Here is an 18,189-nt window from a genome sequence, read left to right on the forward strand (position 1 = left end):
TGCAAATACTTTTCTTTGGTTTGCATGAGGGTATACTATTCCTTTTCGCCATCATTTTTTTAATAAGTTGTAATATTTTATTTTTTTTAATTTTCGGTTTCTATTTTTAATCTATAAAAAAAATAGATATTGTTGTGGGTTTTCCATATTCTGTTGGTAGAGTTATTTTCTAGAAATGGCTTTCTCTATTCTTTGTTAATGTCTTAGAAGTTTCTTTGCTGTTTTCAATTCAGTGTGTGGTGGATGGTTTTGTTACGGTTCCTGATTTTTTTTCAATGAGAATATAGTAATTTACATAATTACAGATGTTTTCGAACAGATGGCGTCAGAGACAGATTAAGGGGGGGGGGGGCAGGGGCCAGGCCCATCCTTTTCTGAAAAAATTATGGTTGGTTATATAGGGATCGAATCACTGAAGCGTGACGGGAGCGGGCCCCTCTTCGGCGGTCAGTGGGCTCCCACTTATGAAAATTTATGAATTCGCCACTGGGCGTTGCTTTCAAGTAGATTGCGTTGCTTTACGTTTTGACCCTGGTTTTTAAATTGGTTTTGCTGGAACAGGTAATTTTGTTGCTTAACTTGCATTTGATTAATTCATTTGTAATGGTTTGAAGTTGGTCTGAAGTTGATTCGTCGTATTGAGTTTTAAGGAGTCCTTCTGATTATTTTGATTTTCAGTGTGTATTTCATCACAGAGTAGTTTTTTGTATGAAGTCCTTCTTATGGTTTTCTAATTCACAGTCTCCACTTCAGATTGTTACAGTCGTGCTTGTTTCTACTTGAACGCGAGTTGAGCTATTTGTAGCTGAACAGTTCCAAATTTTGTGCTGTTTATATATTAATTGTTTGTGAGGATGGCTGACAAGGATGATGAAAAAAGTTATTTTTTGAATCATTATTTCCTCCAGTTTGAAATCCATTTTCTTCTACCATCAAGTTTTTCAAAAGTCAAGTTATCATATAAAAAAGAACATGTCGTATGATTGCCAATGACACAACTATCCACAAAATACCAAAATGACACGAACATTAACAACTATAGGTCACCGTACGGCCGTTAACAATGAGCAAAGCTCATACCGCAAAGTCAGCTATAAAAGGCCCCGATAAGACAATGTAAAACAATTCAAACGAGAAAACTAACGGCCTTGTTTATGTAAAAAAAAATAACGAAAAACAAATATGTAACACATAAAAAAACGACGACATCTGCATTACAGCCTCCTAACTTGGGACAGACACATACATAAATAATGTGGCGGGGTTAAACATGTTAGTGGGACCCCCCTCCCCACCCCACCCCCTATATAATCATTGATGTTTGTTTGATCAGTTTAACTTTTCAGGACTTTTTTTCGTCTTGCTTGAAGACTTCTGATAATTGTTATATAGTTTACACCATAACAAGTTATAGATCAGTCAAGTTATAATTTTGGTTCAAAACAATGAATTTTTTATTGGTAGTGGACTATGTATTGGCATGCAATGCACAGAATGCTTGTTTTAGACAAAAACTATATGTAGAACATAGTCTTTGTAAACTGCAATTTAAGATAGTGCCTTCCTCATATCATTTTTGTATCATATCGTAGAATATATACTAAAGAATAGAAAGTCTCTGACTATAACTAGACATTCAGAGTATTCCGTGATAAGACGAGTCTTTATAGTCCCATTATATATATCGCTTGTTGGGAAGCATGAATTAATTATGCATAGATTATAGTTTGAGGATAGAGTGATTGCTTCAATTTTTCTTTTTCCATCTTTTAAAATTTCTATACAATTCCATGAATCCATGACATTGGCCATATAAAAATAGAGACCCTAAGTTTTCTTTTTTGAAGTTATGATTTTTTAAATTTCGGAAATATTTTCATCTCCGCAACCGATATGGTATGATTACATCGTGACTTCCTGTGATCTTTCTTTTTCCGGTTTGAAACTCCATCATGGGTATGCCAAAAATTATTAAACACTTAAATCCTACTATATCTCAACCATCGGGAATAAATAGAGACCTAAACTCATTTAGAAATACAGTCATCTTTGTTTGCAATTTCGATAACACAATTTTGAAAGACATGACGTTTTTTTAAACCTGAAATTACCTGAAGAAACTTGTATCGGTTTAACCTACAGACACGTTTGGTTTGGTTTCATTTTACAATGTTCAGCGTTCATTGCTAGCGTTGACATTATGAACAGAAGAGTTGTTAGTAACATCTGTGTACGAAATTTACTCCCTATTTGGTTGAAACTCGTGAATGTTCACTCGGTGACACGAAATTTGTATTCCCATAATAATTAATATAGTTTTGTAAATTGTGATTTTGAGTTACTTGAAAGTACAGTCATGGGACAAAAGTAAGTTCTCACTCAAAAAATGTCTTGTCATTTCAACTGAATTCGATATTTAAATTTTTCAAAAAATATTACAAAGTAACTGTGTCATGTGTATAGCAAATTTTATAATATAGATCCCAAAAGATGTAGAAATGTCTGAAGTTTTATTGTTATGGTTGCCGAATTTAGCTTGAAAATTTGCTTTCTTCAGCTTAGAGGCTGTCAAGTCTGTTGTAAGTTGACATTTAGCAGTCATCCCTTTTTAAAATGAGATGAGCTCTGATGTCCCTCAGCCATTGGACGACAGAGGATAGGGAAATTGAAAACTAATTCATGTCAGAAAGTAAAATTTTAGTCAAAATTTTTATGGGAAAGTACATTTTCTAAACAATTCTGTTTTTATCCACTTGAAAAGTGAATGTTCTCTTATCATTAAACCAGTATAGTAGTTTCCTTTGTTTTATGCATGTACCCACTGGATAATGAATGAAAAATTCTAAACTCAAAATTGTTATTACTATATAAACATTGTCTTTTATAATAATGTATATTTCTAATGCCTAAATATCTTTGTTTGAACTAGGTATCTCTCGTGATAAATGGCACAAGAGGAGGAAGACTGGAGGTCGTATGACCCAGATGAGAAAAAAGAGGAAGTTTGAATTGGGACGTCCTCCAGCAAACACTAAAGTAAGATATATGTATTGTTACAAAAACCAGAGACATGTATACTAAAGAGATTAGAGACTTGTAAATCTCACTGACTTCACGCGTGTAAACTCGTACCCAGCATCCTCTAATCATATGATAACGAGATTAGCGGTAGTCTAGACAATCGATAATAATCACTCGGAACACCCTGTTGTTTTTCTTTGTATTTAGGACCAGGACAAAGACTTTCAGAATTAAAATCTTGTATTGTAAATAAATTCGCAGATGAATAATAATTACACTGTTTACATGTAGCATCAATTGGTCTGTTAATTAGGGGGTCCCATGATTAGGTGTGTATGTGGAAAATTATAACCTTTGCAGGAAATAACTGTGTAATGTCGAAGATGTCAGCAAGCGAGATTTCCCCTTTTAAAATAAACTTTCATCTCAATAGTTATATTTATTCCAAGACAGATTTTTTTTTATCATGGGACGACAATTGAGATTTAGATATATTGTTATGGGAATACACAGACAATGACCCACTTGTAGATAGTGACGACGACTTTGTTCTAGCGACAGGTGTTTACCCCCCCCCCCCCCCCCCCCCCTTTTCCAAAAAAAAAAAGTCAAGGAAATTGACAAGAGTTTAAGTGCAGATGTTACTGCTACTGATGGTTACAAATGTCTTGACTATGACAAGATTCTGAAATTATCTTTGATAAAAAGTGTAAAGTTTTAACACCAGGGGTTCACACTACCTTGTTTATGATGTTAATAATTAATCTAGAAAGACTTCATCAATTTGTTAACAGCAGGTGACATTTCTGCATGTCCAAGTGGTTTAATAACATCAGTTACTAACTTATTAAGAGAAAGAATCACACAGCTGCTGATAACCTTACATGTTTGATCTTTACTTCATGTATCTTACGGGATGTTTACTTATTAATAGGTGTCAAATTATAAACATTTTTATTACCCTGATTAAGATTTTTAATTGCCAACATTAAAACCTGAATCAATGGAGCTTAACAACAAGAACATTAGCATGTGTTTAGTAATTAAATTATCATTGCTTTAATTTTTAAGTAAAAGAACGTTATGACTCTGAAGCCATTTTGATACCATTCAAGTAGTTTTGTTTTCCAACAATCATTTTATTCAGGATTATCCTAGTCCAACTATGATAGAAGAAACCGTTTTGTAAACCTTATATGTCATTGTTTAAACAAGCACAACCTCGAAATATTGCTTAGTTTTATTTATTTTTGTTCCAAAAGTCGGGAGCCTCATCGAGTACAGAATCTAAAATTTGGGCTTCTTGAATTGGGATATAAATTCGCCTATAATTTTATTAACTATTAATAAAGAAACCTAAAAATTACAAATGAACTATGCCTCTACATAAATTTAAGTTATTCTTAACTGAATTGTGTCGATTTAGATTGTATTTTATTATAATTTGGTTGTTTTCTGTACGTTAAAGCAGTTTGTTAATAATCAATATGGCGGATTGTTTGCCGAATTTTCTACTCTCGAGAAATCTCGTGCACACGCGTGAAGTTGACCGCTGGTTAATAGTCGTAACGATAAGTTGCCAATCTCTGTATTTATATGTCTCTGCAAAAACACACTATGAACTAAGATTGTGTAGGATCCTCTTAAAGATATCAGAGGGACAATCAAACTAATGAATCAAAAATAAACCGACAACGTCCTGTCTAAAAATAAAAAAGATAAAACAGACGAATAATAGACGTATTTTCACTTGTATGCAAATTCGTCGGCCATTACATAGAATCACACAGGTTCCTGTTAACTTTGACATAACAATTAAAAAAAACTTGATGTTACAATAAAAAAGTGATTGTTGCTTGACGTCAAAAGGTTATTCGGTGGCAATCTTAGGTCATTTGGAGACCAAATTCAGCTAAATACCAAAAGTGTAAATACGTTTATAGTGCAAATGACGCAACATAAAAAACTAAAGAATAAGCAACAGAAACCCCATCAAAAACTAGGGGTGATCTCGTGTGCTCTGGAAGGGTTAGCAGATCCTATTCCACATGAGTATTAAACACCAAAACTGGCATCAATTTTTAATGAATAAAGATCTAGATTTACAGGTATTTTTTTTGTCATGGCACAAACATGTGGGTAATGGACAAAATTCTTCCTCTAGACAGGTTGACTGATATTATTTTAAGAATAATACCGTGGTCCCATAAATGTGGATAATACCAATTTATATAGATCTTCTCCATTCTAAAGTTAAACTTACAAAATTAAAAAAAAAGTTTATTCTATTAGATTATTTGCGATTATACATGAAGAACACATTTTTATATATAAAAAACTATTGAAGCTGAATTCCAGCTGCAGTAATTTAACATCAAAAAGAACTTGCAAAGTAGCTGCGAAACCTGCCAAAATAAATTATCGAACTCTAAGCAATGGTTACCCAGCTGCTATTAAGAAAGTCCAGTAGCCATTATTCAGATCGCACCAAAATATTTTCAAACCACAAGTCAAAAGACAAATATTCCAACAATTGTTGCACACATCTTTCTAGTTCAGATATTTTTTTTCAAGTCTATAGCATCAATGATATCAATTATAATCCCAAGTTGTTTTCTTTTGTTTTTTTCTTAAGGGGTAATATTATGCCTGTTTTTCAGCTTGGAACACAGAGAATACATACTGTAAGAACAATGGGTGGAAATAAGAAATACAGAGCATTACGTTTGGATCAAGGCAACTTCTCATGGGGTTCTGAAGGTATAAAATAATCCAAATATATATCCTTAGCTTTCTTCATGGCCTTTTACTAGGATGACATCAAAATTTAAAATGTGTTTTTAAGTGTGAAAAAGAGCTTTGACAAAAATAATTTCACTTAAAGGCTAGTCCAGAAATAAATGTAAGGATGGGGGAAGGGATGGTGAAATGCTCTTTTTAGCCATTTAAAAAACAAAATATTGATTAAATCATAAACCCCCCTCCCCATTCAATTAAATCTTTGGAAAAGTGGTCAAAAGTTTCACCGCTGTTGGGTTGCTGTCTCGATAACTTCCTATTATTTCTATCTGAAGTTCTAATGTCACAATGATGTCAATTATAATCCCAGCTCGCTTCGAGTCAATAGACCATGATGATTATTATTTCTGAGTGACGAGTAATTCACCTTTCAAGAGAGTCAACAAAAATAAGTATTGTAGGTTACTGTCACAGCATACCATCAACACAAGAAAAAATGAAGAAGTAAAGAGAGTTTTATGCACCAGTGTCGTCAACTCTTATAAGAATATTACCCATTTCAAATGTTTTCTTCAGATTTAAAGTGACAGAATCCACTATTTATATTTTTCTACTCACATGAACACAAACTCCATCGATTGATAATTTAAACAAGTGCCCTGATCCCAGTTGTGTGCAAAATGTGGAATCAGAATTCTTTAAAACCTCATTTAAAAAGATGGCCCCTGTTAATCGGTCACTTTTGATGATTCCTAGTAAGTGATTCTTGATACAGTTTGACTGTACAGTTTCATATGTTTTGCCACTGTTAGGTGTTGTCTCAATAACTTCTATTTTTTATTAATTATCTTAAATTTTAATGTCACAATGATGTCAATTATAATCCCAGCTCGCTTCGAGTCAATAGACTTTGATGATTATTATTTCTGAGTGACAAGTAATTCACTTTTCCTAGAGAGTTGGTAGAACTACATGTATGACAGTATGTGTGGTATATCACCAGCACAAACTAAATCCAGAAATCACCAGCATGTTGTGTATCTGTGAAAAAAGATGAGATTAATTTGTCCAGACCGCATACCATCAACACATGAAAAACCCCAGATATAAAGAAAATTATCAACTAATTTCTACAGGAATACTATCTATTCAAATGTTTTCTTTAGAATAGGAGTCGGAATTATCCAGTTTAATTTGTCTACTCCTGTAATAACAACTCAATCGTTTGAAAATTGAAACAATATGTCCTGATCCCAGTCACTTGCAAAATGGTTTTTATACGACTGCAAAATTTGAAAAAAAAATCGTCGTATATTGCTATCACGTTGGCGTCGTCGTCCGAATACTTACAGTTTTCACACTCTAACTTTAGTAAAAGTTAATAGAAATCTATGAAATTTTAACACAAGGTTTATGACCACAAAAGGAAGGTTGGGATTGATTTTGGGAGTTTTTATCCCAACATTTTAGGAATTGGGGGCCAAAAAGGGCCCAAATAAGCATTTTCTTGGTTTTCGCACAGTAACTTAAGTTTAAGTAAATAGAAATCTATGAAATTTTGACACAGGGTTTATGACCACAAAAGGAAGGTTGGTATTGAATTGGGGAGTTGAGATCCCAACATTTTAGGAATTTGGGGCCAAAAAAGGGCCCAAATAAACATTTTTCTTGGTCTTCACATTATAACTTTAGTATAAGTGAATATAAATCTATGAAATTTAAACACAAGGTTTATGACCATAAAAAGAAGGTTGGTATTGATTTTGGGAGTTTTGGTCCCACCAGTTTAGGAATTTGGGGCCCAAAGGGTCCAAAATTAAACTTTGTTTGATTTCATCAAAAATGAATAATTGGGGTTCTTTGATGTGCCAAATCTAACTGTGTATGTAGATTCTTAATTTTTGGTCCCGTTTTCAAATTGGTTTACAAAAAGGTCCAAAGGGTCCAAACTTAAACTTTGTTTGATTTTGACAAAAATTGAATCCTTTTGGTTCTTTAATATGCTGAATATAAAAATGTACTTAGATTTTTAATTATTGGCCCAGTTTTCAAGTTGGTCCAAATCTGGGTCCAAAATTAAACTTTGTTTGATTTCATCAAAAATTGAATAAATGGGGTTCTTTGATATTCCAAATCTAACTGTGTATGTAGATTCTTAATTTTTGGTCCAGTTTTCAAATTGGTCTACATTAAGTTCCTAAGGGTTCAAATCATAATGTGACATAAACCTATGTTGTGTCAACTATTTTATCACAATCCACATTTAAAGCTGTATCAAACTTAAAAGTTGTGTCCATATTTGTCCCAACTGTTCAGGGTTCTACATCTGCGGTCGTATAATGCTGCGCCCTGTGAAGCAACTGGTTTTAATTGGAACCTCATTTTAAAGATGGTCTCTCTAGAGTGGTCGCCTTTGAAAGTTCCCACTAACGATTCTTGGAGTCTGGCAGTTTCATATTAATCACCACTGTTAGGTTACTGTCTAACTTATCCATTTATTTCTATCTTAAGTTTAAATATCACAATGATGTCAATTATAATCCCAGCTCGCTTCGAGTCATTAGACGATGATGATTATTATTTCTGAGTGATAAGTAATTCACCTTACCCAGGGAGTCGCAGCTAAAACATGTGGTATACATCAATAAAACAGCAACACATTTTAATACTAAATAGATAGATGAAGATGTGGTAAGAGTTTACAGAGAAAACTCTCCATCAAGTCACAATCTGTAAAAGAAAAACCAGTAAGGAATGCCAATTTCATTATTATAGTGAGTTTTTGTTTTTCTTGATTACAATTTTTAAACGGTGCAAATGTGGAAAGTGGAATCATGTTTGGAAATAAGGAAAGGCCTCAGTTGAGTTGAATATATTTTTACTGTAAATGTTGCATCACTGTTGCAGTCCCAATAATTTATTTATAATTTTATTTCAAGTTTATAAGATGTCACAATGATGTCAATTATAATCCCAGCTCGCTTCGAGTCGATAGACTTTGATGATTATTATTTCTGAGTGACAAAGACAAAGCAAAAATATTCATGGTGTACTGAAATGAAACAACATAACACAAACACATAATAACTTTAAAATCAAGACAGTTTCATGCAACACTGACTTTTTAGTGAAGATTAATAATTACTTGATAGATGTGTGTAGGAACAATCTTTAAACTATTAAACAGGCAATGTTTTCACCGTTTTTGTTTCGTTTTTCATGTTTTGAAAAGAGGATTGCCATTTACTGAATAAATAATTTATATGTTTCTCCAATGTGGGGTGCTGCCTCGATAACTCTTGTTATTTCTATCAAGTTGAAATGTCACAATGATGTCAATTATAATCCCAGCTCGCTTCGAGTCAATAGACGATGATGATTATTATTTCTGAGTGACAAGTAATTCACTTTTCCAAGAGAGTTGGTAGAACTACATGTATGACAGTATGTGTGGTATATCTAATAACACAGCATATCACCAGCACACACTTAATCCAGAAATCACCAGCATGTTGTGTATCTGTGAAAAAAAATGAGATTAATTTGTCCAGACATCTCATATTCATGTTGTACGTAAATGAAACAACAAACCATCAACATAAAACTAATCTAAACATCTACACAATTTCGTGCCACAGTGGCTTTCATGTTAAGATTAATAATAACTAGATAGATGTCCTGTTTCAGCAACTGTGTACATGTATTGTATAAGACCGTTTTCTCTAGGTTTTGTTTTTCATGATACTGATCATGTTTGAAAACTGAGAATGGCCATTCACTGTATGAACGATTTTATATGTTTCTTCAATATGAGGTGCTGTCTTGATAACTTGTGTTATAGTAAATGTCACAATGATGTCAATTATAATCCCAGCTCGCTTCGAGTCAATAGACGATGATGATTATTATTTCTGAGTGACAAGTAATTTAACTTAAGAGTGTTGGCAGTCTGCATGGTTAGCCACTAGTCCGATGACCCAGATTAGTAAAATTTCATCCAGAATAGTAATTTCTTTTGGGCCAATAAGAAAAATGTCCGAATATGGGTTATCGGACTATTAGTTAAACAAGTTTCTGGTGCAGACTGAGTTGATGTGTGGTGCATGTAAATGAAATGGCATATCACAAGCACACAAAAAGTCCAGAAATCAACAGAAAGTCTTGTATTAAGTGTTGGCAATTGTTCAAATGTCATCGGTTCAAGATGCATAAATCACTCTAGGGAAAGAAAAAAAAATTAGTCTAAAGGAAAATTAATTATCTATATACAACAATAGAGACTCGAATTATTTTTGTTTTATGAAAACCAGAAATATAAAATAAAATTTTATCATTTCAGCTATTGCAAGAAAGACTCGTATTATTGATGTTTTATACAATGCCAGTAACAACGAGTTAGTGAGAACTAAAACTCTGGTTAAGAGTGCCGTTGTCTCTATCGATGCTACACCATTCAGACAGTGGTATGAAGCTCACTATGCTAAACCTCTTGGTAGAAAGAAGAATGTTAAACTGGTTGGTATATTGTACAGATGATATTTACTGATCTCTAAATCATTGTATACTGCACTACTTCAAACAGGGGGACATTTATATTAGTCAATCAGATTTAATCCATGCCTAACATACTGAGCTAGTCTGCACCAAAATCCTTCCGAATGCTGTAAATTCAGAAATTATGGCATGTATTTATTATTGAGATTTGGTCATTTCAGACTTTTAATTTTTACAGTTTTGAGAAAAATCTGGTTTATTTCATTTAAAATACAAGTGAGAAAATTTGAATTAGTCTCAGACTAGGGGTAAATGGCGACATTAATTTGACAAGGTTTTGAGGGGTAAATGGTGACGAGAGTTGCAAGTGGTAAGTGGTAACAAATAGTTTGAAATTCAGTATCAGTGATGATTAAAACTAACACCATCTTTCGGCTGAGTCCTGATGGATTAATTAATATCTGATGGTACAGTCAAAACTTTGTCCTGACTTGTTTTCTTTAAGCAGATCTGTCAAATGAATGAGCCATTTGAATTGACTACAGTAAAAAATTAAAGTGTAAATTTCTGCAAAGAGGTGGTGGTACTTACCTTTATGATTCTAATTAATGGGCCACACTTAAAAATATTTTGGTTTGCTCAAACCCTACCCAAAGGTTGAGACAGTGGGTAGGTAGGTAGGCATTTTCTTTTCTTTTTTCCAAAAAAGAAATTGCAGTATCAGATGTTTATTAGTCTTCCAGCCTATTTGATTAAAAATAACTTCTTCAAATCAGTACAATAAAAGAATTTGAGTAGGCAGCTTTTTCTGGGTAGGTAGTGTTTGGGCAAACAAACCCAATTATTTATTATGGCCTGGATATTGTTCCTGTGATTGTGTAATTTCAATTTCAATGAATATACAATAACTTCTTAAAAAACGGACAATATTTAAGATAACTTTTATTTACAATGTTAAAACTGGTACTGTTGCCTTGTTCATGTTCATAGGTTTTATAAGAAGTTATATCATGAATGGTGGTTAATTATGTTTTTTGGTAATCAGTTATACCGCATGGTTGTATTATTACCGTAGGAAAACACCAGAGATGTCCAAAAATATACGGTGCTCCTATCATTGGAAGAACATTACACATTTGTGTACACACACATGGCGGCAAGGAACATGATCAGAAATCCATTTGACGATATTTAAATGTTTCAAAACGAAGTGAAAAATATTGTGCGCCATGTGGGACGCTTACATTTGTCACTATGCACCATTTTTGTTTTAGAAGCGATCACTGTTCAAGTGTTCAAAGTGTTAGATGTGACGTATAGTTTTAGCAAGGATTTTTGGGGTTAGATGTGACTTGCAGTTTGACAATAGTTTGAGGTTAAAATGGTGATCTGAAGTTTTACAATGGTTTTAGGGGTCAGTGGTGGTGTATAGTGTAAGGGTTCAAGGGGCAAGATGCGATATAAAGTTTGACGAGGGGTCAATGGATTAGACATAACTATTTATCATCACTAAGAAGACACTAATGATTTGTGCTGACAGTAGATTAAATTCAGTATCAGTGATGATTAAAACTAACACCATCTTTCGGCTGAGTCCTGATGGATTAATTTATATCTGATGATACTGTGTGACATAATTGTATAATGTTGAAAAAGTGTTTGAGGTTTAAATGATGACGTGACCTGTGATAATTGTATAAGTGGTAAATGGTGACATAACAGTGATGAGGATTGTAGGGTTTAAGTGGTAAGATATGACCAACAGTTGAACTATGGTGGGGTTAAAATGGTGATGTGTTAACTGGTTAATAGAGGCAAGGCAAGAAATAGTATGACAAGGGTTGGCATCAGTTCGACATTGATTCCAGGAAAAAGGTAGCACCCCCAAAAAATAAACTGATAAACAGTTGATTCAGTATCAGTGATGATTAAAACCAACACCATCTTTCGGCTGAGTCCTGATGGATCATTTTATATCTGATGGTACTGTGTGAGTAACTTTAGGAAAGTGTTTGAGGTTTAAATAATGACATAACAATGGACAGTCTTGAGATTTAAATAGTGGCAAGACATGTAACAGGGGTGAAAGTGGTGACATACTGTTTAACAAGTGTTTGTGGACAAAAGTTTAACAGGAACACCTCTGATATGAAATTAATTGTTACAATGGTTACAGAGATAAGTTCTGACAAATGATTCCAAAAATAAGGTGCATAAAAAAACCAGTTTGAATCCAGTATCAATGATGATTAAAACTAACACCATCTTTCGGCTGAGTCCTGATGGATTATTTAATATCTGATGGTACAGTCAAAACATTGTCCTGACTTGTTTTAAAACCAATCCCTTGTGTCTGTAAATGAATTAAACCATTTCACATAAACTCAATATAGTTAAGAGTAAAGCAGACCTGTCATATGCTATACAAACTCAGAACCAAGTGTAACTGCATAAATGCACAATGAATGAATTTAATTTTATTTCCTCAGATGTATATGAGAAATTTTGCATACAAAAAGAAAATAAGTAATTATCTACACAATAAACAAAGTATCATACGTTTTGATATACATGTAAAGGACAATGAGAAACACACAATACAGATTCTGGTACGGTATACACAACAAGAACACAATGTTTTTTCTATCAATGTCTATTCAAATTCAAAATTAAATCTGTTCAAATAATAAATGTCTGAATTTCTAAAACATGGGGTAAACATGGTTTGCTATGTAATACATCATTCTAGACCAGACTGTAGGATCAGATCGTAAACTGCATCATTAACAGCTCCTAAAATCCTATACCTATGAACAATGTCTATTCGGTCATACAGTACATGTATTTCATATTTTTGTGAACTTTTCTCTATTTCAGACAGAACAAGAAGAAGGTGTTCTTAACAAATTAGACAAAGCCTCCAAGAAACTTGTGAAGAAATACCAGGAAAGACAAAAGATTGCTAAAGTAGAGCAAGGCTTGGATGAACAGTTCAGTGCTAGTCGAGTTATGGGTAGGTACAAAATTGTAGTATACATAAAGAGGATTCATATCTGGAGGATCATTGTTGTCAAGGTAGGGGGGAAATTTCAAATGGTGGCCTAGCCAAAAAAAAATGTTGCCCAGTGACGTGTGGTATTGTCGAGAAAAGGTGTGGAGAAAATTTTGGGCAAAGCTCAATTTCATGACTAAGGACTAATGTGCATGATGCACAATGCATATTTTTTTCAAAATTATACAAATCAAATTTGGGTGATGTCACCTTTAAGATTTTTGAGTTACCTCCCTTTATATAAATTTTTGGAATGTGAACATGCTTTACATCAGTACTAAGAGATGATAAATTCTAAACCTAGAAAGTGGTGCTAAATGTCGTCTTGACTATAGCATAACCACTTTCTGTGACTTGGTTGTCATAGTTACACTGATAGTACTGATACATTTTCATTTAGTATCAACAAAAATGTAAGCACATGGGATCAAGGTTGATATGAACCCTTTAGAAGAAAAGATATGGAAAGGTAAAAAAAGTGAAATGTTTAATTATTTTTCATGCCCAAGCTGAAAGTTTTACCCTTAACTGTCCGTAAGTCCCAAAGTTGGTTTCCTTTCCTTGACTTCAGTTTGCTTCAACCAAATGTTATGAAACTTATACACAATACTTATTACCTCAAATCTCCGGATCAAGTACAAATTTGGGTAATGTCTCTTTTAATATTCTTCAGTTAATAACTTTATATGATATTACAGGACAGGGGGGGGGGGGGGGGGGGGTCATCACAGGACACATTCCCAAATTAATTTTCATGAGTCAGAATCAAAATGGCCTATGGGGAATTGCAACTGTAGTTGGATGGAATTTACAAACTTTACGCCAGTCAAAATTTTGAATTAACTTAAGTATTATTTAAGATGAATAAATGTCAGGGAAATTGTCTATATGAGTATTTGTCGGATATCCTGTGGAAGGGTCAATGTTGGTGAAGTCCGTTCTCTCCAGGCACTCTAGCTTCCCGTAAAATAACTAATTGGCAGAGAATCAGTTCATAGTACCAGATTTTGGAAGTTTTTATGTTTAATTTATGGCTATAAATGATGATGACCACTTTGACCCCAGGGAGATGTGCTGTAGTCGTTCTGACACCAGCGTAACTTCTCCCAATGTTTGTTGTCATAGTTACTCTGATATTAATGCCAAAGATTTTCTGTGCTCTTTAGGTTACACTTGATATTAAAATGTTTGAGGTTGATGTTAAATTAATGTGGGACATTTCATTTCTTCTCGACATGAAAAGGGAGACCAAAGGGCAAGGATGCAAGGCACAACTTAAGCAGAGGGAAGTGCATCAATTATCAGCTGTTCTGACTGTTTATCATCATCTCTTCTTTGTTAACAATTGATTTGATTTTAATGATTCTTAAGAAAAGCTAATCTGGAGTTACTTTATATTTTCTTGCCCAACCTGACACATATTATGACTTAGGGGTGTCCAAATAATCACATATTGGTAATCACAATTTTTTTGCCAATATAGTCGCATAATCATTATTTATTTTGAAACAAAATAATCAAATATTTGGTCTCTTAATCTAATCAATATAAAAACAACCATATGATAAAAAATCAGAAGCTTGCCAGCCAGTCAAGGTTGTTAAACGCCATCTTTTCATCAAATTTGTCAACCTGACTACCTTATATGGTTTTCACGACCAAAAGAGCTGTGAACCTTTATAAAAAAAATGTCACAATGATGTAATTTATAATCCCAGCTCGCTTAGAGTCAATAGACGATGATGATTATTATTTCTGAGTGACATATAATACAGTTCATTTTATGACCACCAGAAACAGTGATGTTGTTTGCCTTAAATTACTTCAGAAATACAGCTTTTTCCCCTGAGAAAATTTCCAAATACTTGGGGGGGAAAATGGCAGTAATTCCTCCCAATACACTTTACACTCCCCTATTCATATTCATGTTACAATTTTGATATTATGAAAGTGCTTTTGAGATCAGGGTTTCTGATTAGAATCATCACGGTGTTTGTAACACATGTGGTTTTCAATGTTATTAAGTACCATCAGGGTTTCCATTTCCTTCTCCTTCCCAAAAAGTAGCTTTCAGGCTGAACATTTTTTGTCAACCAAAATATACATGAAAAAACTGCAAAAAAGACGACAAAGGTCAACAAAAAACTTTGATGTGTAATAAAAACTTCCCAATTACAATAAAAAAAATATGCATTTTTCCCGAATAAAAACAGTAAAGCTAGTTTTGATATATAAAAAAAAAAAGACGTTAATATTACTGAGATATAACTTTTAATTTATTTTTGTCTTGGTCAACTGGTCATTTAGGATCCATCCTTCCAGTCTTGGAAGTGGTATGATATGTACAATTTATGTGACTTTCATAAAATTTATGTCAACAAATTATTTTTCAAAGAGTATTAACTATATGGAAAATTATATTTCATCTCTCTCGTACATACAAAAACTTTCTAGATTTTTTTGTCAACAATGCCTTTACAAGTTAAAAAATCAGTACCAATCAAATAATTTTCAAAGAGGTATCATCTTGATTTCATAGTTTTATGGAATTTCCATTATAAGCACTATTGTGTGTACAACTCTATATAAAAGTTCTGTAATGGTAGTGCTGACAAAAAGTGTACCAATTTTATTCTTTATTTAATGTCACAATGATGTCAATTATAATCCCAGCTCGCTTCGAGTCAATAGACGATGATGATTATTATTTCTGAGTGACTTTATAATGATTAAGTTAAAATTGAGAAGATTTGAACAACATTTTATCAGCTGATTTGGGCCCCACTAAATATTTAGGTGAAATGAAGTGATTCAACCTGATATGATATGATCTTAACATTTACATAGAAAAATAAAAATTAAATTATTTAAATGTTGACAAAGAAAAACTTGAATTAAGTAGTGGTCAATAATTTCAAATGTGCATTTAAATTCTAGTTCATGTAATTCTCTCCATAAGTTTGAATTCCCTTTCTTAATTTCCAAGATGGATTGGGAGGAGTCGGGGGGGGGGTCATGGAGTTCTTCATCTCTAAGTCACTGTGCCTTTATTTTGAAGTAAAAAAATGGAACAAAAAATCTAATTAAAGTTATTTATTTTGTCTTTTTCATTCCACATACTTGAATGGATTTTTTTCTTCTGTAAAAGTCACAATGATGTCAATTATAATCCCAGCTCGCTTCGAGTCAATAGACGATGATGATTATTATTTCTGAGTGACGCAAATTAACACAATGCTTGATAAATATTTATTTTCCTTTCTGCTTTGATTTTTTTTTTTACCATTTTTTTTTTTTTTTGAATTATAATTGATACGGTCACAACTAAAAAATTGTTCACAAAACTTGGAATTTTTTCTACCTCAGGAATTGATTACACTAGCTATATTTGGCCAAACTATCAGGAATTTTGTCCTATATGCTCATCAACAGCATACTTTTTTTTGGGCTTTTTAAACTTTGATTCGAGCGTCACTTTTGTACAAGAAATGTAAGTCTGGTGCAAATTCAAAATTACCATCCTGGCGTAAACTCGGATGATAGCCTTCAAACTGGTACACAAGCCAGAAGCTCAATTTTAAAAACTTTTTAAGTTGGAATCTGCTCAGAAGAATTTTTCAAACCTAAAAGCAATTTTACAAGCCAATGCCGTAGGACTTATGGTTTAAGTGTGAAGATGTGAGTTTATTTAGAAAAAAGATATAAAAAAATATGTAGACTTTATATCTAATTATAATATTTAATACTGGTATCTATGTCATAATGGTGAGTTTATCTATGTAGTTTCAAAGTTTGGGACAGAAATACTAAGAACTTGCCTTTCTTTATTTTTTAGCTAAGCTTTCCTCTCGACCAGGGAAATGTGGAAGGGCTGATGGCTACATCCTAGAAGGAAAAGAACTTGAATTCTACATGAAAAAGATCAAGACCAAGAAAGGCAAATAAACTGTGATGTGTCTGCAGAAATTAAAAAAAATATGAGGAAGAATTGATTTTATTTCATTCGGGGGCATTAAGTGTTACCCTTGATAGTATGTCTGTCTGTCTGTCGAAAGTTTGGTTTCCATACTCTTAATTTTAGTTTGCGTCATACAAATTATGAAATTCTTACTCAATATGCCAAGCACCAAAACTTCATTTTTTTTCTTTTCTTCGTAAATTTCCTCCGCAACGGATCACCTGTGTCACACGGTAGTAAAAAAATAGTATTATTTTATACTAGCAGATAGAGTTTGTATTTTGACAGATTCATTTACAGTTCTAGAAATATGCCCCTTTCTAACTTGGAAAAGTTGCTTCAAGTTCTTATTCTTGCGATACTAAGGTAGTTTGTCTTCCTCAAACTTAAGTTTGCCTACACCAATTATTATGAAAATGATACACAATGCTTATTACCACAAAACACAGGTCAAGTTTGAAATTGTTGGCATCATTTTACTATTCTAGAGTTCTGCTCCTTTACAATGTAAAAATTGCTGAATTTTCGTTTCCATATTCTATCTTAGTTTGTCTCGATTAAATGATATGAAACTTAAAAACAAAACACAGATGCCAGGAGTTTTATTTTGTTTGGGTCACTTTCATCACTCGAAATTATGGATGTAAATTGCTTAATTAATTACACGGAAATATATAAATGAACAAAATTAATAATTGCTCAAGACTAACAGAGGCCGGAGGCTCCTGACTTGGGACAGGCCCAGAAATGCATTGGGGTTAACCATGTGTTTTTAAAATCTCAACCCTCCCCCTAAACCTGTAGCCAATGTAGAAAAATTAAACGCACAGCAATACACATAGTTGTAACTCTTGTGTAAAAGAAGTATGAATTCGATGTTAGAATGAGTAACAATGATACATGGTTAACAAATGACTATTAGCAG

At 33.1% G+C, this 18,189-nt stretch overlaps 1 protein-coding gene and 3 non-coding genes across 4 annotated transcripts; all 4 read left to right on the plus strand.

Moving 5' to 3' along the window:
* Positions 1-1,856: 1,856 nt before the first annotated feature.
* LOC134700984 (small ribosomal subunit protein eS8-like) lies at positions 1,857-17,294 on the plus strand. The gene is made up of 6 exons (XM_063562126.1): positions 1,857-1,956; positions 2,930-3,036; positions 5,682-5,781; positions 10,100-10,275; positions 13,132-13,267; positions 17,142-17,294. Exons 1-6 carry the CDS (start codon positions 1,953-1,955, stop codon positions 17,249-17,251), a joined length of 633 nt encoding a protein of 210 aa, XP_063418196.1. The 5' UTR covers positions 1,857-1,952; the 3' UTR covers positions 17,252-17,294.
* Positions 11,806-11,881, plus strand: LOC134701024 (small nucleolar RNA SNORD51). Its single transcript, XR_010104015.1, has one exon. It is a non-coding gene; the product is annotated as a small nucleolar RNA SNORD51 (small nucleolar RNA).
* On the plus strand, positions 12,168-12,243 carry LOC134701025 (small nucleolar RNA SNORD51). Its single transcript, XR_010104016.1, has one exon. It is a non-coding gene; the product is annotated as a small nucleolar RNA SNORD51 (small nucleolar RNA).
* LOC134701026 (small nucleolar RNA SNORD51) lies at positions 12,489-12,564 on the plus strand. The gene has a single exon (XR_010104017.1). It is a non-coding gene; the product is annotated as a small nucleolar RNA SNORD51 (small nucleolar RNA).
* Positions 17,295-18,189: the final 895 nt, after the last annotated feature.

Source organism: Mytilus trossulus, unplaced genomic scaffold, assembly GCF_036588685.1.
Source record: "Mytilus trossulus isolate FHL-02 unplaced genomic scaffold, PNRI_Mtr1.1.1.hap1 h1tg000210l__unscaffolded, whole genome shotgun sequence".
NCBI lineage: Eukaryota > Metazoa > Mollusca > Bivalvia > Mytilida > Mytilidae > Mytilus > Mytilus trossulus.